Below are 24809 nucleotides of genomic sequence, written 5' to 3'. Positions count from 1 at the left end.
TTTCAGCACTTAAGCTTTAATTTAAGAAGAAACACGTGATGAAATGCTGGTTTCTGAACTTGTTTTGAACACTGAATACTGTTTGGGTCTTTATGTCCATATGTTTCAGTGTCTGGACTGAACGTTGGTGGATCCACCTCCAAAATGTGACACTGTTATAACTTATCAAAAACCTCTGTATAGAGAAGGAATCTCCTCAGGCATTGTCATTTATATAAAATGGTACAACAAGGTTTACTAGGACTGAACTGACAAGGAACAACCCCAGAAGACAAGTGCATGATCTGTTTGCAGTTATGTAAGCAATCAGATAAGCAAGAATTAAAAGAAAAAAAAAATCTCCCCAAATAAAAGAGGCATTATCAGAGATAAAAAATGAGAGAAAGGTCTGGAAAAGAGCAAAGGGCTGACGTAATGCTGTCCTCCATCTCCTCAACATTCTGGTTTCACTTCCTTCTGCAGTGAAATGATGGTTGTTGTGATTAGTGTTTGTTGCTCCTGTCGTCAGTCTCTATTTGTCTGTTTACCCACAAACACTGCTGTTGCTTCCTTCATGTCAGGAAATTAGACCCAATCTTCACTCACATACAACAATTCTGTGCAACATCAGTTTACCTTAAATGACATTAAACACCAAAACATCAAAACAACAGATACAATTAATGAAATGAAAGATTATGATTTTGATTTAATGTGCAGAATGAATGAAATCAATACAATACAAATAAAAAAATAAAATACATAAATGTACATACTTTCCATAACAAACTATATTAATTTATATTCATACAATATGTATGTACTGTATGTTTATATCAATCAATATAAGAATTATAATATATATAATTCTACATCCTACTCCAATTCATGTGTTCTATGTATAAACCAATATAAATAGAATGTATAATATGCTACAATTTCTAATTATATATAACCTTCCTTATAATTTATACTAAATATGATAATCTCAATAATGTTTTTATTCAACCCATAAACTATATTAGTTTCCATAAATATAATATATAGTAGCGCATTGACCCACAGGGAACCATGGGTCACATTAATACCGATCTCTAGGGACTGAAGCTAGTAACGTCTTTTAATTCTACTTTCTTTTCAATCTAACTTATTCTTAGCTACTTATACTCTGCATTTATTTATTTATTGATTGTTGATGTGGTATGACTTTTTGTGGAGCGGTGACCGTATTTTGAATTTCCCTTTGGGGATTAATAAAGTAAATCTATCTATCTAAATGCATTGTTCCTGTTTTTGACTCCATTTCCCATCATGCAGCATGGTACTGCGCTTCCTGCCAACCGTCATGGGCATAGCAATGTGATTGTTCAGCTATTGAATTCCAAAATTACTAATATCTCCCAAAATATTGGTCCTATCAACTTGCCAAGATATTTTATGAGGAGATGGGACTATTCCTCAACTGTAGGTACAAAATTGGTCAGTTAAAAATGTCTCAATTTCTGAGAAGTGTGCAGATACACACACACACACACACACACACACACACATAGATGCTCTGAGACCTTCCAGTGTTATGTTATAAATAATCTATACATGTACTCCACTGCATATTGGCTAAGATATCTATACTACATTCAATCCACCTTAATGTGTGCCGATATTCACCAATGCTAACCCTTTAGGCACCATTTTATTTATTTATTTATTTTCTAAAAATATTCCAATCTTATATCAAGATTTCAATACACTGTCTGTTTCATCCAGTTATGTTGCTTGTCGCAATACTACGACTTTGGCACTTAAAAGGTCTTTTCCTTGTGTTTCATTGAGAACACAAACCCTGTAAAATGCTCTTGCTAACTTGTATAAGTAATCTAATAATAGTTGATGAGAAGCTATTTTATAAACATTGAATGAATACTGTTGCAGGAATTCATTAAGAATGATGGAGCTTTTCACTAAAAATACTTTCTTTATCAACATCACACACAGATTACTCAGTCTTCTGTGTTACATTTTTCTCTTCTTGGCTGTGACTCGATACTATTTCGGAACTCCTGGGACACCACTTGATAAAGTCACATGTTAGAAGGATGCTAAAACAAATTAAGGAGTGCCAAGAAAATATTTCGGGTAATTGTTTGATGAGGTTAGTGGAGAACAAACGAGACCTTTAGCCATTCAATTCAACATGAGAGGGAGCTGTCATCCTCAATTTATGGCATAAAAAAATCTCACTATTGCTTTGTTGTTGTTGCCATTTTACATTAGTAATACACTTTGCTTGGTGATTTAAACAAAAAACAAATTTATCCTTCATTTTTACTGCGATTTAATGAACCTTATTCGCAAATTAAAATGTCCCCACGCCGCGAAAAGTTACTAATAAATTTATGCAGCAGCAGAAACAACTTATGCAAGAGTTGTTTTTTTGTTTACTTCACCAAAACCACTGACTCTATCATGTTTTATTTCCACTCAAACATTCATGCCATTGGGCTTCCAGTGGGTTTGAGAAGAAAAACTGTAGTTACTGTTTATCCAGCAGAGTTATACAGCAGCTTAACCTTAAATGAACTCAATTTAGCCGCCTGACATTAATCTTTGAGGTTAAGTGTAGTGATTGCATTACCCTTCAGGAACAAACACAGCTCAGTTAATGCTGCTGACTGATGACAGCGTGGAGGTGAGGCTGAGATTAATGGGATGGAGGTCTCATTAAAATTGTAGTGAACTAAACATCTGTTTAAAAAAATTGAAGGAAATAAAATGACTTGAAATAGTAAAAATGGGGGTCTCATTAAGATCTGCGTGATATTAAACATCCATAACCTAGTCCAAAAACAGCTTTTCATTTTTCAGTTTGTTTCAACAACTGCACATCACATTTTGATTGACATATTGTTAGCCAATAATGTTAGCTAAAACATCACCAAGAATAACAGATAAATAGATGAATAATAAAAATAATGGGGGTGGGGGGTGGGGATGTAAATCCGACATTGGCATAAATCAGCCAGTGGGACAATGTTCAGAGTGCAGAATTCCACAGGACCACAGCACTCAATACACTGAACTGACACAGAACTGAAGTCACACAGCACACTGCCGCATCAAACATGTAGCTCTGGCCACCTTCTCCAGCCTTCAGAGCAAAGAACACCATAAAAGAACATATAGAGTATTCTGAACAATAATTCCTATTCTATACTATACACTGTCACCAATTTGTTATTTCTTCCATCAATTGCCACAGTACTGTGGTAGCAAAATGCACAAAAGAATGCACTGAAGTATACACCATATATCACCACAGTACTGTGGCAACAAGAGGCCAATGAGTTCATGTAACAGTAGCCATGATTGGCTCTAGTACAAATGCTAACATTTGATTGGTGTGTGGAAATAGACAAACTGATATTTTGTGCCACAGTACTGTAGCAGTAGCCATTGCCTTATTTTTATTAATGTGACACCATTAGTCAAACCTATTGGCCGAACAATGCCTTACCTATTTGTCGATAACGACTTGGTTTTCTTAAAGTAATGATGAAATCTTTGCTCTCACAAAGAGAAGCACGAGAAATATTTCTTGTAGCTCATAGAGGAAATTTCCTCCCTTCAAAATTTTAAATGCAATAATAATGCTGTGTTCCAGACAACCAGTAAGCCACTTTTTTCTAATGTTCTACCAGTGAAAATGCACTGGAATGGCAGTCAAACCTGTGACTTCTCACCTGTGAAGTCATTCTAGATCCATATTCACCCAGTTCAGAGCTCTGACATCACGTAGCCCGTGAAACAACAATGGTGGCCCCCATGGATGCGGTGTTTATACAAATTGTTTATTAAAACATGGTATTACTCTAATGTTATTCATACGCAAAGGTTCTGTATTATCGGCAGCTACTCCAGCATTAGCTAGTTTTCAGTCCATTGAGTGCAAGAATAAATTAATACCAAATACGTATCCAAAAAGCCAAATAATGTAAAATAAAAGGTAGAACAGCTTCTTTTGCCTTATGCACCATTTTTCCTCATGCTTCCCTCAAATAAGCAAAGAGCAAGTACCTCTGGCAATAGAAATGACTGTAAATGAGAATAAGCCCCGTATGGTCTGCCATACTGGTTTGTTTACATCTGCCTCCCACAATTCCCTGCACTCAGGCAGTTTGGCGTGACTTGCCTGGAACGTTACAAAGTCATGAGTCATGGCTTGAAGTCATGGCTTACGGGCTCCAAAACCTGCCTGGAATGCACCATAATTTCTTTCATCTGTTGTAATTATCTTAACGGTCACAGTACAAAATTTCTGAAAATCATTTTGCAACCCCCAGTTGGCGTCCTGCGACCCCCACTTTTAGGAACCCCTGCTCTAGTGGTCGCACAAACCTGACGAGCTACAATCCAGTACATTGGCATCTTTGTCGTAACTTCAAAGCTCTTTATTCTGAGCACTGTCATGATCATTTTTGGTCCTTTTTTTTAAAAGTAGAAATAGTACACACAACACCACACACTACTCCTCCTATTTACTAACTGGTTAATTCAGGTTTTTTGAGTTTTTTTTGGTATTATTTGTCTCCTGTCTTTCCATGCAGTTTTTTCTTCTTCTGTTTCTGTGCTTTGTGGGCGGCGGTGGCTAAGGACACCTGGATGACTTTCACGAGCCATTGGCTGACCTAGTTAAGCAAACACACACACATACACTCGCCCCCTCTTTTCCAGTTCACATACAGATGCTTAACCACTTAACTGTCCGCCAGATTTGTCCAGTGAGCTTCACACTAACACACACATTCACACAGAGGGGCTGTTTTCACTACGCAACAAGATATCACTACTGTGACGGGGTTAATCTCCAATACACGCACAGATACACACAAATTAGAGAGTGTGCCACAGAAACAGGAAATAGGTCTTCATACGCATATGGACGAACAACAAACCAGTAGCTATTAAAAGACCAGGAACTGGACAATGAGCTCAGAACAACAGCAGAATTAACCAGAATGGGTCAAATCCGCTCATTCACTAGGAAGGTTTGGCGTGTTTCATATCGTACTCTGCATGAGCATGTGCAGGTCATGAAAACTGTCTGGTATGGATGTAATGATGTATGTGCAGGTCCGACACTAAACACACACTAAGCACACACACACACACATACACACAATCATGCAAATACACACACACACACAGACTGCATGAGGCCTTAGAGGAAGCCTGGAAGGCAAATAGATTGTATGGAATGTTTGAGGAGAAAGGTAAGGTGTAATGGAATGTAATTATGGGGCCATTTGACTGCACACAAACACATACACACGTGCGCACACACACACACACACACACACACACACACACACACACACACACACAGCTGTGGATGTATAATGGATGTCGCACTGACTTATAACAACTGTGGTTTTTGTATTGTTTTCATCTTGTCTCATGTTTTTCTATACGTTATTGGTACTTTTTTTTTCTTGCTTTGTCGTTTATATATATATACATATATATATATATATATACACACACACACACACACACACAGACAGGTAGATTTTTTTCACAAAGGTACATTTTCATCTCACATTTTACTTTACTTTGTTTCTGTCTTGTTACGTCTTTCACTGTGTTTTAGTGTTTCATAATGTTTTCATATCCTTATTCTTTGTTGTTGTTTTTTTTTCTCTGGTCATTTTTGTTCCTTGTTTAGAACTGTTTTGTCTCGTTTTTCTTTATTTTGTTTTTTTCTCATCTTTCTACTTTCATGTTGTTTTCCTCTGGTTTGGTCTTTTATGTTGTTATTACATCTGACAACATTTTTGCTTTTGTTATATGTTTTACTTATTTTTTGCCTCATTCTTTTATAATGTTTTCATCTTTCATACATATAGGCATAGGTTTATGTATATTTATATAACAGAATGTCTTCTAACCCTTAGGGGTCGGAGCCTGTTTTGGCCATTTTTGAGTACTTTTGATTTTGCCTTTATAGCCCATAAAAAATGTTTACCATTTCCATGTTTGGTATCTTTTTTTCCTGCACAAACTCATCTATATCATCAGGATATTATATTTTCACTTTGACCTACTATATCAACATACAAGGCCAAAAAATACCCAAAAATATATAATCCAATTTGAAAAATTAAGTAGTGTATTGCACAAAAAACATAAACATGCTTAATGCATGGACAGTGGTTTTTAAGTCAATGTCACCTTGTTTTGTTGCTTAAATCATTTTTATCTCATGTTGTCTCGGTCTTGTTACATCATTGACATTGTTTTTCACCTTTTAGGCTCTTTTCATCTGGTTTAGTCTTTTGTTTCATAACTTTTTTTGACATCACTTTCACCTCATTTGGTCTTTCCTTCTGCTGTTCCTCTGTGTTTCACTGTTCGATTGTCCAGCTCATTTAGTTAAAACTATCTTGATAAAAAAAAAAAAAAAAAAAAAAAAAATGCAATGATGTGAAATTAAATTAACTGATACTTCTCCTCAAATACACTGAAGCTAAAGTCACATGGTTGTTTTTCAGAAAGTAAATGTAAGACAAAAGTGCAGATATCTGTGTTAAAGTAGGTCATATATTTGAAAACACACAACACAATGTTTGTCACTTTCAACCTGAATGCACAAGAAAAATGTAGCAAAATAACACAACACTGAAATACTGAAATCCGCCTGTGAATGTATGCACAGTTGTTCTTACTTATACAAAAATAACCATCACATAAGTCAAATAAACAGGGCCAGAGAGTCCAAAAATGTGACCATTCATCTAAACAGTGACCATAACTGTGTGATGGGTGACTCACTATCACACTGCACAGTCACAACACATGCCTTCTTTTATCAGAGACGTGGCAAAGGGCCAACATACTGTCGCATAAACCTGAAGGACTCACAAAGCCCGATATTCTCCCCGTATTAAACACACAAAAACCGCACACAGATAGACTGAGACAAGGGTCTGATGGACAGAAAGATAATACAGAAAAGGAGACATGAAGAGGAGAAAGACAAGAATGAGGAGACTTCTGATCGGCTTCTCTTCATAGTGGAGTATTTCTTGGAAAAAAAAGTTCTGATTTCAGTATCTGTTTAATCTTTGGGTCAGTATTTACAGCAATCAAACCAAATTTAAAGCAGTTAATTTTCATTCTAATGACACTGATTCTCACCTCACAGTCCTTATTTCAACTCCACTGGATTTATGTCCAAGAATGTTGTTATCAAGATAGATCAAAAACTTGACTGTTCATTACATTTATATGAAAATGAAGATTTGTCTTTGACTTTCTGGTATAAATGCACAATAACCAATACAAACATATAATGCGAAGGAATATAATGAGCGTTAGCATTAGCATTAGCACATAGCAGACATTAGGAGCAGTGAGCCGCCACTGAAGGCACTAACTCCAGATCTTCATCACCACTGTGATCAGAGCCATCAACAGGAGAATTAACCTACATGTACCCGTTTTTGATGGCGGGGGAAACTAGACGACAAGTTCTAACCACTACACCACTGTGCACCACGTATAATAACACACAGTTTGATTGTATTATTTACTGTATTTTGATCCTAAATGAAAGCTAAAGAAACAAGGCTATGAACTGTGGTTTTAAAGCAGCTATTTTTAATATTTCTAGGAATTTAACTGTTTTAATCTCAACATTACACATTGAGGCTTAAGGCTGTAAAAGGGAATTTTTTATTTTTACACCGTCAATTTTTTTCAAGCTTTTTACAGTGCAGCTACATAAATGCCCGACCATTTGTTTAAAAGAGATGTCATGACCTGTTGAATTCTACCGACACTTAGTTAAATGTTAAAGGCGAGAACAAAGTGATGGACAACATGAGGAGCAGCATCGACAAACAACTAGATGTGAACATCATATGAATTAAATGCAGTTTGTTCTGTCTTTCCACATGGATACTGGCCATAGGCACTAGATCAGATACTCAGCTAATGCTTGGATTCTGTCAAATATCAATCAATCAATCAATCAAGCAATCAATCAAATTTTATTCATATAGCACCAAATCATAACAAAAGTTACCTCATGACACTTCACATGTAGAGCTGGTCAAAACCAGACTCTCAAGCCAGAACATTTAAATGTCACAAACTCACATTACTGCTGGTGTGAATAGTTTTGGTGCAAAATACTTGTGGGCATTTATATTAATATTTCGCTCCTATGTACTGCTTAATTTAGGTTTTTTATTTTTTGTCATACACCTGGTATGAAAATTCCATTAGCTTCTGAAAATGTGTAAAAGAAGTGAACAACAAAACATTACTAACATTCACATACACTGTTCTATTAACCCATAAAGACCCAAACATCCACTGAACCAAAGTCATTTATTGATATAAAAAGTTAAATACCTGTTGATCCACAAACCCAATCAATCCATGTAAATAACTGGTGTAAAATACAGTTATTCATCTTTTCATGGTCATCAGATATGACCCATTTGGATGTTCAGAGGCTCTGTAGTTACCATGGAAACACCATCATCATCTACAGCACACTGGATTTGTGTTCAGTTAATGAGAGATTTGACTAAAAACGTCACTTTTTCCTCCATTTTCTCTGTTTATGATATAATAACTCTCAAGTTACTTTTAAGCATTTATGGACATCAATTATCATCTGTAAATTAAATATATGAAAATACCTGATTTTCACTTAAGAATGCAAAATACTGAACATAATATTAGAATAAATGGTGAAAAAAGTTAGAAATAGAGGAACATGAACACAAGTAGTACTGGGTCTTTATGGGTTAAGTTGGAATAAAATATTCATACCCCCTCTTCATGAAATGTGATTAATTCTTGATAAATAAAGTGTAATCATTACACCTGGTCAAGGGTGATTACTAATGTATAGAAATAGGAATAAAAAGAGGAATATGTCTAAAAATAAAATTATTACAACTTTATGGGATATAGTGTACAAATTAGTTGACAATGTAAACAAAATAAACTGAAATATAACAAAAACTGACAAAATAAATCATGGTCATTGTTATTATCACTGTAATTGGAGCTGCTGTTTTTTTATTTTTGGTTTCTGCTTCACTGCTGATTCTTTTACACTTACATGTGTATTACAATTATATGTTATTATTATCCACTAATAATTTTACCCTGTAACTTTTTCGCTCCCTAGTCAGGTTTGCCTACAATATTGCACCATGCAGGGCTTAAACACAAATACTCTTATGTGCCACTGCGCTTTTCTCTTCGACACATGCACGAACAGAAGCACAGCCCCAAGCGCACACAAAACACAAGCACATATGTCCACCAACACGTACACAACTACACTCGCACATGTGCCCAGATGTGTGCACACTCACGCAAATACACACACTGCGACACGGCACACAAAGTCTATGAAATCCCTGGCAGATTAGTTGTTGTTCTTATGTAAAATGGATCAAGTTGGACAGCGGCAAATCATCCGAGCTCCACTGTGGTGACAATAGTCAGACGATAACCTGCTCAAACGCCACCATTCAGATGTGTGTTTGTGTCAGCGTATTGCATATTGTGTATATTGTGTAAGTGGTAACATTTGATTGGATTCTCACTGACAAAACAGCTGCACAGTTGATATCAGATGGGTTTTGTTTTCCTGTAATTATAAAATATGTATATTAAATCAAATCAAATATATCCCAAAGGGAAATTTGTCTTGAGCAAAGTGTTGAAAATATGTGCAGAGAGAGAGCAATTACACATATAAATAAAAACAATGAGCCACAGAATGAAACATACGGCAACTGTCACAAATATATATAAAATAAAAGAACATAGACTAAAAACAACTGAGCTAAAACCTGATCATAACATACATAAAATCCATAAAAACTACTTTACGAGCTATATTTACGTGATCTTTGTTAACCTACAGGGCGACGGTGCAAATTAAGCTGTTTTCCACAAACAGATGTGCAGAACCAAGATGTCAAAACGTCTCTACTCCTTCCACTGCGACAATCTGAGGATTATAGAGTCACAGAGTGTGCATTGGATACAGACGTTGACCTAATGCTGACACACACTCAAGTCATAAGGCAGGTCACTGTTCAATTTAGCAAATAAAACGATGTCAGATGTCCACAAAGTCATCGGTACTACCTTAAGCTGTAGCTTTACGAATCAGGCACAAGCTCACAAATGTGCTGATTGTTGCGTTGACAGACCGTCCTGCAGATGTTCAGTTCCATGATCGGCCAGAGTACATCCAATTAGGACTGGGTCATACGGACAAAAGCCGGTCAGTATCAAAAATGGCTACAGCTAATGCCAAAGCCTTATTCCTTTACATTTAACGCAGCATTTTGAAATCAAACGCCACATTCAGACTGCAGGTAAATGTGGCCCAAATCTGATTTTTTTGCCCATATGTGACCTGTATCTGATCTGTTAAAGGGGTCATATTTTTGCTAAACCCACTTTTATTAGTCTTCGGTTCATTTATTTGTGTATTTGGACCCTAATAGTTAAAAAAGTTGGAATTTGATCCCTCCAGGTGCTGCAAAGGTATCTTTATATTCATTCCGGCAAAAATCGAGTGGATTTCTATAACCATTTTACTTCCTGCTGAATTTGTTATGTTTTATAACTGATTATGTCATGACATTTGCACATATAAGGTCAAGACTTCCCACGATAATTGTTTATCAGCAATGTTTTCAATTTAAAACCAAAAATCAAATTCATTTTCAAAACCAGAATGAAAAACGGATAACGGTTCATTTTTCCATTTCCTGATTTTGTGCTCAAATGAAAAATGGAAAAAACGGATAATTCGATTCGATTTTGCTATTTTCAATATAGTTAGGGTGTCTGACCCAGAAGTAGTCGTTACTAGGGAAAAAAAACAAATGGAATCATGGCCGAACTGGAGGAATATTTGGCTATTATTAAGCAGCTGTTTGATATGTATGGAAGCGTATTGCATTCACACAAAAAAATAAATTTGGCTCTGTTTTTCTCAATTAACAAGATAATTTTCTCGTTAATTCAGAAAAACAGAGCCAAATTTATTTTTTTTTCAGAAAACAGTATCTCATTCATTCAGAAAAAGAGCCAAATTTATTTTTTTGTGCGAATGATATATGCTTCCGTATCAAACAGCTGCTTAATTATAGCAAAATATTTCTCCAGTCCGGCCATGATTCCGTGTGTTTACTTTTTCCCTAGTAACGACTACTTCCGGGTCAGACAACTGAACTATATTGAAAATAGCAAAATCGGATGAAACGGTCGTTATCTGTTTTTTCCATGTTTCATTTGAGCACAAAATTGGGAAATGGAAAAACGAACCGTTATCAGTTTTTCATTCTTGTTTTGAAAATGAAAACAAAAAAACAAGTCGTTTTTTTGTTTTCATTTTTGGTTTTAAATCGAAAAACAAATGAACGAATGATACACGGATTCCTTGTTGGTTGTATTTACGAACACAAGTGACTGAACGGAACAGAGCAGCACAGTCAACAACCTGGAGGGGGCGGGGCATGAAGTGGCTCATTTGCATTTAAAGGGCCAGCACTCAAAATGACTTTTCTGGTGTCATTACTCAGAAATAGGGTTGAAGATGGACCTGTGGAGTTGAATTAATGAAGAATTCAGACCCAAGCAGAGCATTTACAGTTTATGTAGACCACAGGGAAATGTTTTAAAATGCAGAATTCCATTTAAAAAAGCAAAATACCTCTCCTTTAAAGTCAATTTCAGCAGCACAAATCAGATTTTTTCAAAGCTGACCCACGCCACTTTCATATGTGGTCCTAAATCTGATACATATCCAATATTTTACAATGCGACTTCAGTCTGAACGGCCAGGTTGCATTTATCCGACCTTTACTTCATTGAAATGTGACAAACGATACAATTCCGCGTTCCAGGATTGTTACTCCCATAAACACAGTGCGTGCCTGCGTGGTCACGTATTACATAAGGACCTCTTTTGCGCATGCACGTCATTTCAGGGTCGCATTCAGTTCACACTCAAAACTGATAAAAGTCACATTTAATATGTAATATGAACAAGCACCCAAAAAAAAAATCATATTTCACCAAAAAATCTGAATTCTGCATTAAAATCTGCTGTCTGAACGTAGTGTAAAGGTTAAATTATCAGAACAATTCACTTCCATGCAGTTATACTTATGTGAATGTGTAAATACAGAGCAAAAGTAATACAATATTTCAAAATTATTTTTGGTGACAAAGTAAAATAAAAAATGAACATACAAGAAAACTGTGTATTGGGATGATTATCATCACTGCTAAACCTTACATCCAATTAACACAATGTTCCTGTTCCTGTGATAACATCATCTTTAATACTGGGTCAACACTTCACAATATTTTGCTTTAGAGAAGGACTTACTGTGACATTGCTGTTGTTATAAATGAATATGGTGCAATTAAACTACATTTCACAAAGGAAAATATTGGCTTAGAATATTTTTAACACATGTACAGAAACACAGAACAACAGGACCGGTCATCTGGTCAAATACTGAAGCATCCAAATGAAAATATATCAGAGGTAAATGTAGTGTGGTGATGTTGTGACAAGTTAATGTCTAAATACACAAAGTGTCCTGTAGGGACCAGGTCTGCATCCCATCTCCTACAAAACACTCCATACTGTTTGTTTTGGTCATTAAAACCTCCATCCTGCACCTGTGCCAAATGCACTTGGAGGTACTGACTTGGAAAATGTTCATTTTACGGATCATTTCTTTTATTTGAGTGTGACAGTGACTTGAATGCCATATGCAACAAGCTCGTACTGCTTCACTGTGCAGAGGTCATCTGACAACTCATGACTCGTCTCTATGAGCAGGAGAACAGTGTTAGAGGTAATACTGTAAATTACACACAGTCTCATGTTGAGGTAGAGTCTCAAGTTGATAAATGTCACTGGCACGAAGTGAAGTCTCCTCACAAGACGTAATAGTGGATGCAGGGATACGTCACTACCGATATTTGATCAAACCCGACTGCATGTGTGCTGCATATGCTTGCCAGATATTACATAATCACCTTATCGCAACCGTTGGAGGTAAGGGATCTGTAAGGTCAAAATCATGAATCTAATGTTTCACAAGTTTTTGCACAGCTGTGGTAATTGTCATGATTTGGCTTGATGAGACCAACAGAAATACCATATTTTTGCACTTGATCCTTGACATTTTCTACCATTGACCACTGGTGCTTTTTTCATGACGTCATCTCTCTGCACCCATTGATCTCAAGTTATAACCATCATGTCTTCATATTTCAGAAAAAGTTTTAGGCAAATGTTAGTGCCCTGTGCAAGCCTTAAAAATGCAGTTTTCAATGTCGTAAGTAAGTCTTCTTCTTACTTACAAGTAATAAATGTACACCTGAAGCACAGTACTAAAAGACTGTTAAAGCTGCGTATGACATTTGTCACCAATTTTTCAGCAAATCTGTAAAACCTGAGTGATAGCTTAAGTATCACAAATCTGTTAGTCCTTCCGTGATTACACACCTGAATCGCTTACCTTACACTGAACAACCTCGAAGTGTACTCTACCACAAACACTCCATTTGTTTACACACCAAACTGACACCTAAACGAAACCATCACTCTTTTTTCTTTTTTTTTTTTGGGATTCCATGCTGCCGCAGTATGGGTGTAGCGGCAACAAACATGGAAACGGCTTCATTGTTTCTTATTACTGCAGCTGCATGGAATTCCGAAAAAACAAAAAAAACAAACAAAAAAAAAAAACAGTGATGGTTTCATTTAGGTATCGATTTAGTTTGTAAACAAATGGAGTAATGCGCAATCACGGAAAGACTAATGGATTCGTGATACTTAGGCTATGACTCGGGTTTTACAGATTTGATGAAAAATTGGTGACAAACGTCAAATGCAGCTTTAAAGGGTTAAGTGTAAATATTTGTATGACCATTACCAACTAACATTTCACTCCTGTGACAGACCTTTCACCAGAGATAAAACATAAAGTTGTCCAAGTCAACACTCACTGTATTTGTCATGATCCATCAAGAAAGAGAAAGGATAAATAATCTAGTCATTTCTAAGAAAACTAGTGAAACCCTGTCATTTCAGAGGTTCAGTATGTAAGATTCACATGTGAAACACAGGCTCCAACACAAACGTCCCCTTAACATATGAGTATGAACACATTTCAGACAGAGAACCATGAGAACCTGCTGTTCACCTAAACCTCACTGGCCTTTCCACTGGAAAATAATGTCAACTGATGACGGTTAACCATGTTAGCTATGTATGGTAGTGTTGTTGCATCCCTACCAGTGTTGAGACCAAACCTACGCCCTTTTCACAAGGACATCCATTCATACACAGATAACAGATTCAACCGGACCAGCTGGTACAAACCCAGGAACTTCAGGTTTTTTGACCATTTGACGTCATTGATTAACCTCAGTTTACTGTCATTTAACTGTTCCTATCAAAGAGTGACTGAGAGGAAACACTTTCACAAAAGAAATCTACAAATGGTGCCACCAAATCCACTGCAGATGAAGTGATTTCAGCAGTGAAGTGACATCATGTGCTGTCGTGTTCTGGTGCGACAGTGAAAACAGCAGCTGGGCTTCTGGCTTCATGCTGGATGTTTGCTCCTGCTGCTGGGCCTCCAGCCAACATGGCCCTGCCTCACCCTCTGTCTCTATCCCTTTCAGTTCTCCAGTGATTCTACAGAATCCCTCACATGAAACATGAAAGACACACCGCAGACCCAGAAGGATTCACAATCGAACAGAAGCTGCAGAAACAGGAAGTTTTGGATCTTTGTTCAGGTTTTCCAACACACATGTACACACATGCAACATTTGCCCTGCAGTTAAACTGTTTGGATCATCTCAGGGAATGATGCCCCTCTAGTTACTATCAAATTAGTCCAAAGCAATCTGACAACATTTTTTCCTCCTTTGTTTATTGCAAACATCGGTTCATAAAAGTCAACCACACAACTAACTGCACATGTGTAAAATCTGAAACAACAGCGGAGAAATGACAGGAGTATGGGATTGACATGAGCTGCATCCAAAACCTGAACTGTAACCTGAAGGATTAGAATGGTAAATAATCAATTTGACTGAAACAATAAAACGATACAAAAAAATAGCACAATAATTATCATTATTGTCATATATATTTACATTATTTCACATTATCAGGTGAACACAAAATGTTTCAATGTTGTTTTACTTAATTCCACATTTTAAACATTTTACTTTTGTAACTGAATATAATTTATGGTGAATGCTTGTCACTTAGATTTCTGAAATTGTTCCATTTCTTCCGTCTGTCACAGTCCATCAGGAATAGTTTAAGGCTGCAAACAACCATCTTCCACTGTCACTCAAGACAAAAAAAAAAAAAAAAGGCCAGCCTGTAAACTTCCCAGGAAAAACGATATGACATGTACTGTGACTGTTATTGACAGAAGACTGATGAACATGTTCTGTCATGATCACAGTCCTAGTTTTAATAAATATCACCATAATAACACAGACTATTTCTCTCAATGTCTTCCACACACGCAGTGGAAAATGTCAACTGAAAACCATAGAAGAAAGATGGGAGACAGTGGCTCATACCAGTCAGCACATTTCTGTCATATTTTATGACCTTAATTCAAGACTTTCCAAACCTGCCTTTCTAATCCCTGTTTATTCAGCTCGTTTGTCCGTTAAAACCACCTGGAGGTCATGTTCTCCTCCTCCTCCTCTTCCTCCTCCACATCCCCGGTCTTACCTCAGCGCGTCCGAGCCGCAGACGGACCGCAGATAGGGCGGCCAGCAGCAGCAGCAGGACCCAGGACCTCATGTTTCCGCCCAGCCTGAGGAGCCGCACTCGACCGGCTGGGCATTTAGAAGCTCTGCGTCCAATCCCCCGCCGGCCGCACCGCACCGAGCCGCGTCTCGGTGGAGCTGTTATCTGTCCGCTTGTGCAAGGTGCGCACTGTTAATATCCACAAATGTGTCACTGCCTGCCTTAAGCGTCGCTTGTCCAAATGTTTGCTCACGGTGACTCACACGCAGGCGAGACGTCTGACTCCGTCCATAGCCCGGGTTTGAAAACTCACCAAAGGAGCCGTGAAGGGGTGGGGGGGTGGGGTGGGGGACTGTGGACAGGTGCGTAATGCGGGCTGCAATGACACGCAGAACTAAAAAACACTATTTCTATTCTATGAGTCCACAGAGTGTTGAGAGTCCACAGAAGTTACTGACCGCAAAACCAAGAATCACCCAAAATGTGCGATTTAAGATAACGACACAACACGTGCCAAAAGTGCGTAAAAATGTGTCCACTTTTCTGTAACAACTCCAATCGAGGCTTATATGTTCCACAACTGAAATTAAACGTCAGAATAACGTCATTCTGCACATAACTGAACCCCGCATCTCCAAATGTCCGTGCGTAAAAGTTTCGTGCGTAATTCTTTGGACGCTCCGCAGCATAAATCACATTATTCCAACACTTGACTCTAAAATGTGCGATCTACGCGTGTGTTTCTGATCTAAGCACTGGCCTCCTCTGAGTCTCACTGTTCACACCCGGTGCCTCTGCTTTCTCTCAGGCTTTTCTGGATCAGGTTGTTGTCGCCTCTTGCGCCTCTCCGCTCTGGTTGCGTCTTGAGAAGCGAGCGGCTTTTCCAAATAGAAACCGAGCCTCCCCCCTGAAGTTTTATGCATCAAGCTGCGAAGGGAAAATCAGATGCGTAACGGAAATGTGTCCACTGTGATTTCAAAATAAAATAACTGAGAAAACACGAGTAGAAATTGGCCTTAATAGTAAAATAATGCATCATGTCAGATGCAGGAAACAGTTAATTCAACAACGTTTCATTCTGTTTTTATTCTGTTTTATGGTTTTTATGGCTTCAGCAGTGAGAGGTTTAAATCAAGATTATGTTTTATTTTGAAGATTTTAAAAAGGAGTTACAATTATTAACCATCGTGAACTTGATTTTATTTAATTCAAGGAAAAAAAAAAAAAAAAAAAAAAAGACTGAGGTTAAGAATGTCTTTGACCGTAGTGAAGCGTCATAGTGGAGGTAGGTTTTAGTACATGCATGTGAAAACATACATTACCCTTCATTCTGTTTCATCCTCTTGGTTCCTCTTCTCATTAACGCTGACTTTACCATCCTCTTATTACACTGGTCTACAATTTTTTTTTAGAAATGATTTGCTTCAGAGATTAAATATGCTAAATGTTACGTATTTTAATAAGATTAATTGGAAAATAAATGACAAAAGTGCCGGTTTGCTGATGTTTTCAAGGTATATGATTAAGTGTTATTACACATATATATTGGTTTATGTACATTTATATAATAGTTTTATAAATCTTCCACTAAATAGAACCTGTAAAGTGAATGTATTCTAATGTGCAGACAGTGTTTTGAAGTAGATCTTGTAGCTCTGAGACAAATATTCCTTTTGAGTCAAACCCATTCTCTCGTTAATTCTTGAATTTCACATTTTGACCCAAGGCTGTATCTTGGAAAGTTCAGCCAACCAGCATTTTTTACTTGATTTTTCTTCATCAGTGACTCTCATGTGGTAAAATTTCATTACTTTTATTCTGGAAACATTTTCCTTGTAGACCAGTGTTGGCAGCAAGAAAATGTGATCTTAGAAGAAAAATGTATTCAGTTCAGTTCAATTATGTTTCTTTACATAATTTCCATCACAAATCAGATTCAGAGTGATAAATCAAATTCAATTTTAATATTATCTTCTGTATTTTGTATTTTCAAGTGAAAATCATGTATTTTCCTATATTTAATTTACTGATCACATAGATCATTTTAGTTCAGGGGCCACATTCAGCCCAGTGTGATCTCCACTGGGCCAGACCAGTAAAATAATATCATAATAAAATAATGTCAGTTCTAAACTTATCTTTCTGTTTTAGAGTGAAAAAAGTAAAAGTATATTATGAAAATGTTTTCATCTACTAGCTATCCTTTAAAAATAGGTGAATAATATGAACAATCTGACATTTTTTTCTGTAATAAAAGAAGAATAAATGCAATTTAACAATATTCTTCCTCAGTTTATCATTTACACATGTGCAGTATAACCTACAGATCACAGTGGATCTACAAAATATTTAGTAACAGGCAGAATGTAAACATTTTCATGTAATTTCACTTAATCGTTACTTACAATGAGACAAAGAGAGTTATCATTACTTATTATTATGATAGTATTTTTCTGACCCATCTGAGATTGAATTAGTCTGTATGTGGCCCCTGAACTAAAATGATTCTTACATTGTTGACTGTTTACATCTTCTGTGTAATTTTTGCATTTCATGAATTCATCGCACGGACCTGATTGGACCCTTTGACGGGCCAGTTTTGGTCCTCAGGCCACATGTTTGTCACCCCTGACGTAGATGGTCATTAAAGCTCAGAGTAAATTCAGTATCAAAACACAGAAAAAACAGGCACAAAACTGACTTATTCATATGTCATTAACTGAATGTAAAAATAAGTCAAACTACATGAGTTTTATTGGTGAATCAAAGCTGCAGAATCATGGGATTAGATTTTATGAGCATGTGAAAGTGGTAGCACATGTATATGATGAGTTAGCAGAATTCCAACTCATTCTTCTATCAACTGAAGTCAGTCCTCAGTCTGTTATCCTTTAGAAACATACAACTAACTTTGTGGTGACTTCTAAATGATTATTATTATTATTATTTTATTTTATTTTTTTTTTTACATTTGACCAGTCCTAAGTGATTTCTCACCATTTATTTTTTATATTATCCTCTGCATTTTAAATTTTTCTATGAAACCCCCGTATTTTACTTAAAAGGGTCATATTTTGTTAAACCCACTTTTATTAGTCTTTGGTTCATTTATTTGTGTATTTGGACCCTAATAGTTCATAAAGTTTGAATTTGAATCCTCCCAGTGCTGCAAAGCTATCTTTATACTCATTCTGGCAAAAATCCAGTGAATTTCTACAACCTGTTTCACTTCCTGCTTAATTTGTTACATCTATAACTAACTATGTCACGACATTTGCACATAAGGTCAAGACTTCCGACAAACATTTCTCAGAGTACGATATAATTGTTTCTCAGCAGCAGCGGTTGTAGTAAAAACTGAAAATATGTCCAAACTTCAAAAGTCAGCAGTGTACTTGTACTCATATTAATCTGTTTTTGTTTAAATCATGTAAAATAATGTTCCATTGGAACCAATCAATAACCAGAATATATCTAATGATAAATTTCAGATTTCAGCAAAGTTTTTTTTTTTTTTTGTCTGATTTGTTTTATTTGCACTACCATAACCTACTACATTAGCATTAGAACCTGACCTTTGAAATCCCTTTTAAAAGAAAGATTAAGATATTTAGTGCAATAAATTGTGTCATTGTAATATATGTTAATAAACTTCTCAGACAGATTTATCTGTACCCTGAGCTGTCCAAAGAATACTAACAGCACTAATTGTCTGCATGTAAAGACTGAGGAGCAGTGATCACAATGCATCTTAAACTGACAGAAAGATATTATCTCTAATGTATTTTACAGGTAAAAAATACTGGTACAAATTGATTAAAAGAAAAAAAAGAGGAAGAGATGAAATGCCCAGTTTCTCTTTTTCTTTCCATCTAATAAAAAATATTGAAAGTGCATTACATCATCAGGAGATTTTGCTTATTTTTAAAGTTATGAGTCAGATCCAGGATGAATGGTTTTTAAGAATAAATACTTGTAAGCTTCTGGGATTACTTTTGTTCATTTTATTTATTATTGAATAAATAAAGAAATGAATGAATGAATAAATAAATAAATGTATGTGTGTGTGTGTGTGTGTGTGTGTGTCTGTATTTATGACCATTTTTTAAGACAATATTATTAACTGAATTCATTTTTCAGTGAAATTTTCTGATATTGAATTCACTGATCATGTAGATGTTCATAAAAGCTCAGAATTAAGTCAGAGGTTATTATATCAAAACAGAGAAAACTAAGGGAGAAGTGATTTTATTCATTAAAATACATCATTAACTGAACATAAAACAAGTGTCTCCATTTATTTATTTGACAGGGACAATGCAGTCAAACATAGTTACAAGTTTGCAGCTGATGTGATGCATATAGAATTTCCCCAGTTGGGCTCTTCCACAACACTGCAGTACAAGTATAAAATATACATAATTTAAAACGGTCACACCATACAATTCGACAATCCAGTGTTGCATTTATATGTGAGGCATTCATTCACTCACTCACTCTCCTACACAATATACACAATATTTACAGATGAGAACAGTTGTGTTTTGTCTTTAACCAGGTTTTGGTTCTGGTGGTGAACATCTTAAACTCTGAGATGGATTTTATTTTCATCCACTGTCATTGATCCAACGCCATGGGTTTTACTGGTGAATCAATATTGTAGAAGATGACAGTGTTTCCATGTTCTCTACGGACCCTCTGAATGTCCAAATGGGTCATATCTGATGACCATGAAAAGATGAATAACTGTATCTTACACCCATTATTTACATGTATTGATAGGATTAATGGATGAACAGGTATTAAACATTTTAGATCAGTGGATGCTTTTGGTCAGTGATGGATGTTTAGATCTTTGAGGATTAATCGATAAATCCTCTCTAAAATGATGGCGTCTGATATTTTTGCTCCTTCTTAAATTTATCGTCTGTTTATTTACTTTCAGATCTATAAAAATCTATCCATTCTGTCACAGTTTTTTTATGAAGCTATTTCATCTTGAATTCAGTAGAAGAACCAGTTCATTCCCAAAGTAGAGTGTTTTCCAGGAAGCTCCGTGTTTCATTCTGGGGTCATGGCTGAAGGGGTCACCGTGGAAATCGGGGGTCATGGTGGATTCTTCCTCTCTGCAAAGGGACGACAGAGGAAGCAGGCATCCCCGCGTGGCTATTTTTGAACTACACATACACTCCTGTACATGCAAACACAGTCATTTATACACAGATGGACTGTAAACACTGACCTTTTACCTTTATGCACAGTATGAGGGTTGAGTGTCACCCCCCCCCCCCAATACCCTCCCTTATCCCAATTATGACAGTGCATTAGTACAGTGTGTGTAGTGGTGTGAAAAGTGCACACATTGTTTACCCCAGTATTTCAGTACAACATACTTACCATGTGCATGTATCTGTAGGAGGTGTCAGGTTAGCGGTGTTGCTAGCTCCCATCCTCAGCGTTCACTGAGGTATTCTCAGAATGTGTGGCAGAACAGAGATGAACTGAGCTGTGTATGTGTGTGTTTGATCAGTGAAATATGTAGAACACATCCTCAGCTTGCACAGCTGTCCATGACACCCGGACTCACAGGTGTGTGTCATATCATTGCTGCTATTTTTGTGTCACTGCAAACTCAGTGGAAGCAGAGGCAACACGTTGACAGTGATGTCAACAAGTTTCCATTTCAAAAAACCTGAAAGTTATGCAAATGACAGAACAACTCAGCCACTGGATTGAAATACATCGAGGGCTATTGCATCCAAAATATACATGTGTTAAATGAAAGGTTTGAATGAGCCCTGTATGAATGAAGTCTTTATCCATTCAGAGGAACAAAAACCAAAGGTCTTTATGCTGAACACACTGATTAAGATGACATTAGTCGCTTTTCCATTGACCCTCAAATTGAGCAAATATAACTTGCGCATAAAAATGTACCTAATGGAAAAACGACAATTTCGCCAAAAGTTTCATTTTTCAATTAAAAGTTTTTGCACTGGCAAGAGGTGGTTTTTCAGGCATAGCGCAAGTAGTATATCATGCAAAACTGCAATGGAAAGACCTTTTTTCGCAACTTGAGTCAGGTGAATTAGAAAAACAGATGTTGATGGACATTACAATAAGCAAAGAACAAGAAGAAACATGTTGCGGTATGTGTAGACACATCAGGAAACCCAATCATTTTTTAATTTAGTACGAGATGGAGGGGTAATATATAATAATAATGAATACATCTGTGAATCAACACCACATATACGTGCGTTGCCACGTTTATGGAATGACTTCTCGTGTTATCTCGCGATTATAAATAAACAAATCATCGCATTTGTGATTTAATGGAAAAACTAACATTCCGCACTTCTGTTTTTTTGACATTTAGTAAATATCGGTAAAGTTTTGAGCAGATGTCCAATGGAAAAGTGACTACTACTACCTACATTGACCCACAAAGTCAAATGCCTCCAGAGTAAAAGTAGTGAAATTTTACCAAGATCGAGTCACTGATAAAGAAAAATTTAGTCCACAATGCAGTCTTGAGTAAAAATGTGAAAGAGTGAGAATTAATGAGAGAATGGGTTTTACGTCAAAGGAGTGTTTGTGTCAGATCTACTTCAAAACACGGTCTGTACATTATAATCAATGTTGAGGAAAAAGTAATGCATTACAGTAACAGATTACTTTTTACTGTAACATAGTAGTGTCAGGCATTACTAATCAGTTTTCAGTAATATTTTACTCAGTACATGTTCAATAGTGCTTGCATTACAACACACTTACCAATAATTTGGTTTTTCAAAAAAATCTAAAATGAAAAAAAAAAAAAAAAACAGCAAAACCGTGGGACCTTAAGGAATCAAAACTATGTAAAGTTCTATTTCCTGTTGGTGTTCAGCCAATGGGTGAAGATGGCAGAAGACAGGACATTGGCCAGACCGACGTATGCTCATTAACCCTAACCCTGCTTTACAGAAGCTAGTTAGCATGATCCCTGTGATCAGCAATGACAAGGTAAGCTAATGTTTCTATGACTAGTTACAATTCTTTATCAATTATGGATTTATCTGCTGGCATCCTCGGCAAAATGCCCCCTGTTTGAACACACAAAATATTGAAATAAAAGCAAGTGTTTCTGCTGGGATTCGAACATTGTAGACCATAGCATTACTTACTAAGCTATCTGTCCACATGTACCTCAGGGCGTAAACGTGTGCGTCCCAAGGCTCTCCTGTCTGACATTTGTTTTTTTTAGTCTTAGTTCAGGACCCATTATTTACAAAGCTTTTCTGTTAGGCCACCTCTAAGAGTACTTCTAAATTACACTAAAAGTTTTTAGTTTTTTATTAAGAGTAATTCACAAACCAGTTGAGACCAACTTCTTGGAGGACCTTTCCAACTTATGATGAGATAAAAGTTCCACTTTGCTTGACGGCTATTTCAGAATATTTCATCCTGACAAAGCATAGTAAAAATTATTGCATTTGTCTTCAAAGATGTCAGGGAAGAGGCAAATGAACATAAAAAAAACAGCTTTGCTCTGATGGATCAGCTCCATAAAAAGGTGGCCAGGTTAGAGGAGGAGACTGTGGAGGAGACAGCTAGGGTGTCAATAGAGAATGAGTCAGTGCAAGAGACTGTGGAGAACATCATAGATGAGACAGTGGAGATGCCACTGGAAATAGGGAAAAAGAGAGGATTAAGTGGAGAGCCACCTATAGGTGTTCCTTTAAGTAGGAATGGTCAACCTGATGGCCATTCATCTCAATGGGAACCACCAGCACCTTCTACTGGTGCACAGTCTGTAGACAAGAGAACTTCTGTGCCCATCAGTGTGAGGACATAAGCAGGCATGTGGAAGACAAGGCTCAAAGAACAGGCTCTAAACTCAGCCAGTAGTGTTTCACAGTTCTGCACACCAGCAACTTCTGTTGGAGGCATGAGTGTACAAGAGGCCAAGGTATATAGCACAGGAAAACCAAAAGGCTGGTGGCAATGTTTGATGAATTGCATTTTCCTTCAAATTGTTGGTTTTATTACCATGAAAACTTACCTAATGTTTCTGAGTAGTAAATCAGTTGTTTCTATTGCAGACCAGGAGAGCGGAGGTGAAGGTTGAAGTTGCAATGGTGCAGCACAATGGTCCATTTACTGCCTGAAAACAACAACACTGCAAAAAAAAACAAAAACAAAAAAAAAAAAAACAATGTGTCATACACACTGCATCCAAATCTAAAGGCAGAAGCAACTACCAGCTCTTAATGGGTTAATCATTCAGCTAATACTATTTGCTTGTGTACCTCCTTATCATTCTGTTTAAAGAGTGAAGAGATTTTAGTCCATGATGGTTTTGGTTGTAGTCACAGTTGTTTTCTGACAGGTATGGGGCTCAAAGATGTGATTTGCAGTTTTAATTGCCAACCAGTATTAAGATTCAGATGGGATGTGAGTCTACTGGGCCACTCTGTGGCTTAATGCATAGGCAATATTGCAGAAAATAAAAACGTTTTTTGTTACAAGCAATAAACAAAGTTGTTTTTGCAGTAAATGTGGGCGTCTCTCCCCTGATCTCTGTGGATTAACACGTGGTCATTCAAAGAACTACAGATCATTGCACTTTCATGTTTTCTTCACTTTTTAACCCTACTGATTGCGTAAACCAACAGGTGATTCAGGATAGCTAGTTATTGTCAACAATATAACCACTGTCATTCTATTTTAGCCAAAGCCCAGTTCTCTTCAACTTCAGCTTCTAAACTTAACGGGCTGAAATGGGTTATCACAAGACCAAAGTAGGATTTCTCTGTCTTTCATGTAGAGATTTAACAGCCATGTTTGTGTTCAGACAGTTTGGCGACACTGAAGATGTGACAGATGAACCTGATTTTAATCGAATCCCCTCTCACTTCGTTTCCGAAGATGTAACGACTTTAGAGCTACAAAGAGTCACTGTTTCCTCTCGACTAGACAAGACATACAGAAA

General features: G+C 36.7%; 1 protein-coding gene across 1 annotated transcript in view; it reads right to left on the bottom strand.

Annotated features, from left to right (window-relative positions):
* The window catches only part of pdgfba (platelet-derived growth factor beta polypeptide a), a 29723-nt gene extending 13012 nt beyond the window's left edge, over nucleotides 1–16711 (bottom strand). The window contains exon 1 of the mRNA XM_030162340.1: nucleotides 15815–16711. Coding sequence (XP_030018200.1) covers nucleotides 15815–15886 — 72 coding nt within the window. The 5' untranslated portion in view covers nucleotides 15887–16711. The remainder of the gene's footprint in view (nucleotides 1–15814) is intronic.
* Nucleotides 16712–24809: the final 8098 nt, after the last annotated feature.

This window comes from Sphaeramia orbicularis, chromosome 1 (genome assembly GCF_902148855.1).
Source record: "Sphaeramia orbicularis chromosome 1, fSphaOr1.1, whole genome shotgun sequence".
Classification (NCBI taxonomy): domain Eukaryota; kingdom Metazoa; phylum Chordata; class Actinopteri; order Kurtiformes; family Apogonidae; genus Sphaeramia; species Sphaeramia orbicularis.
The sequence above is the reverse complement of the archived record's forward strand: the minus strand, read 5'-3'. Positions and strand labels throughout refer to the sequence as shown.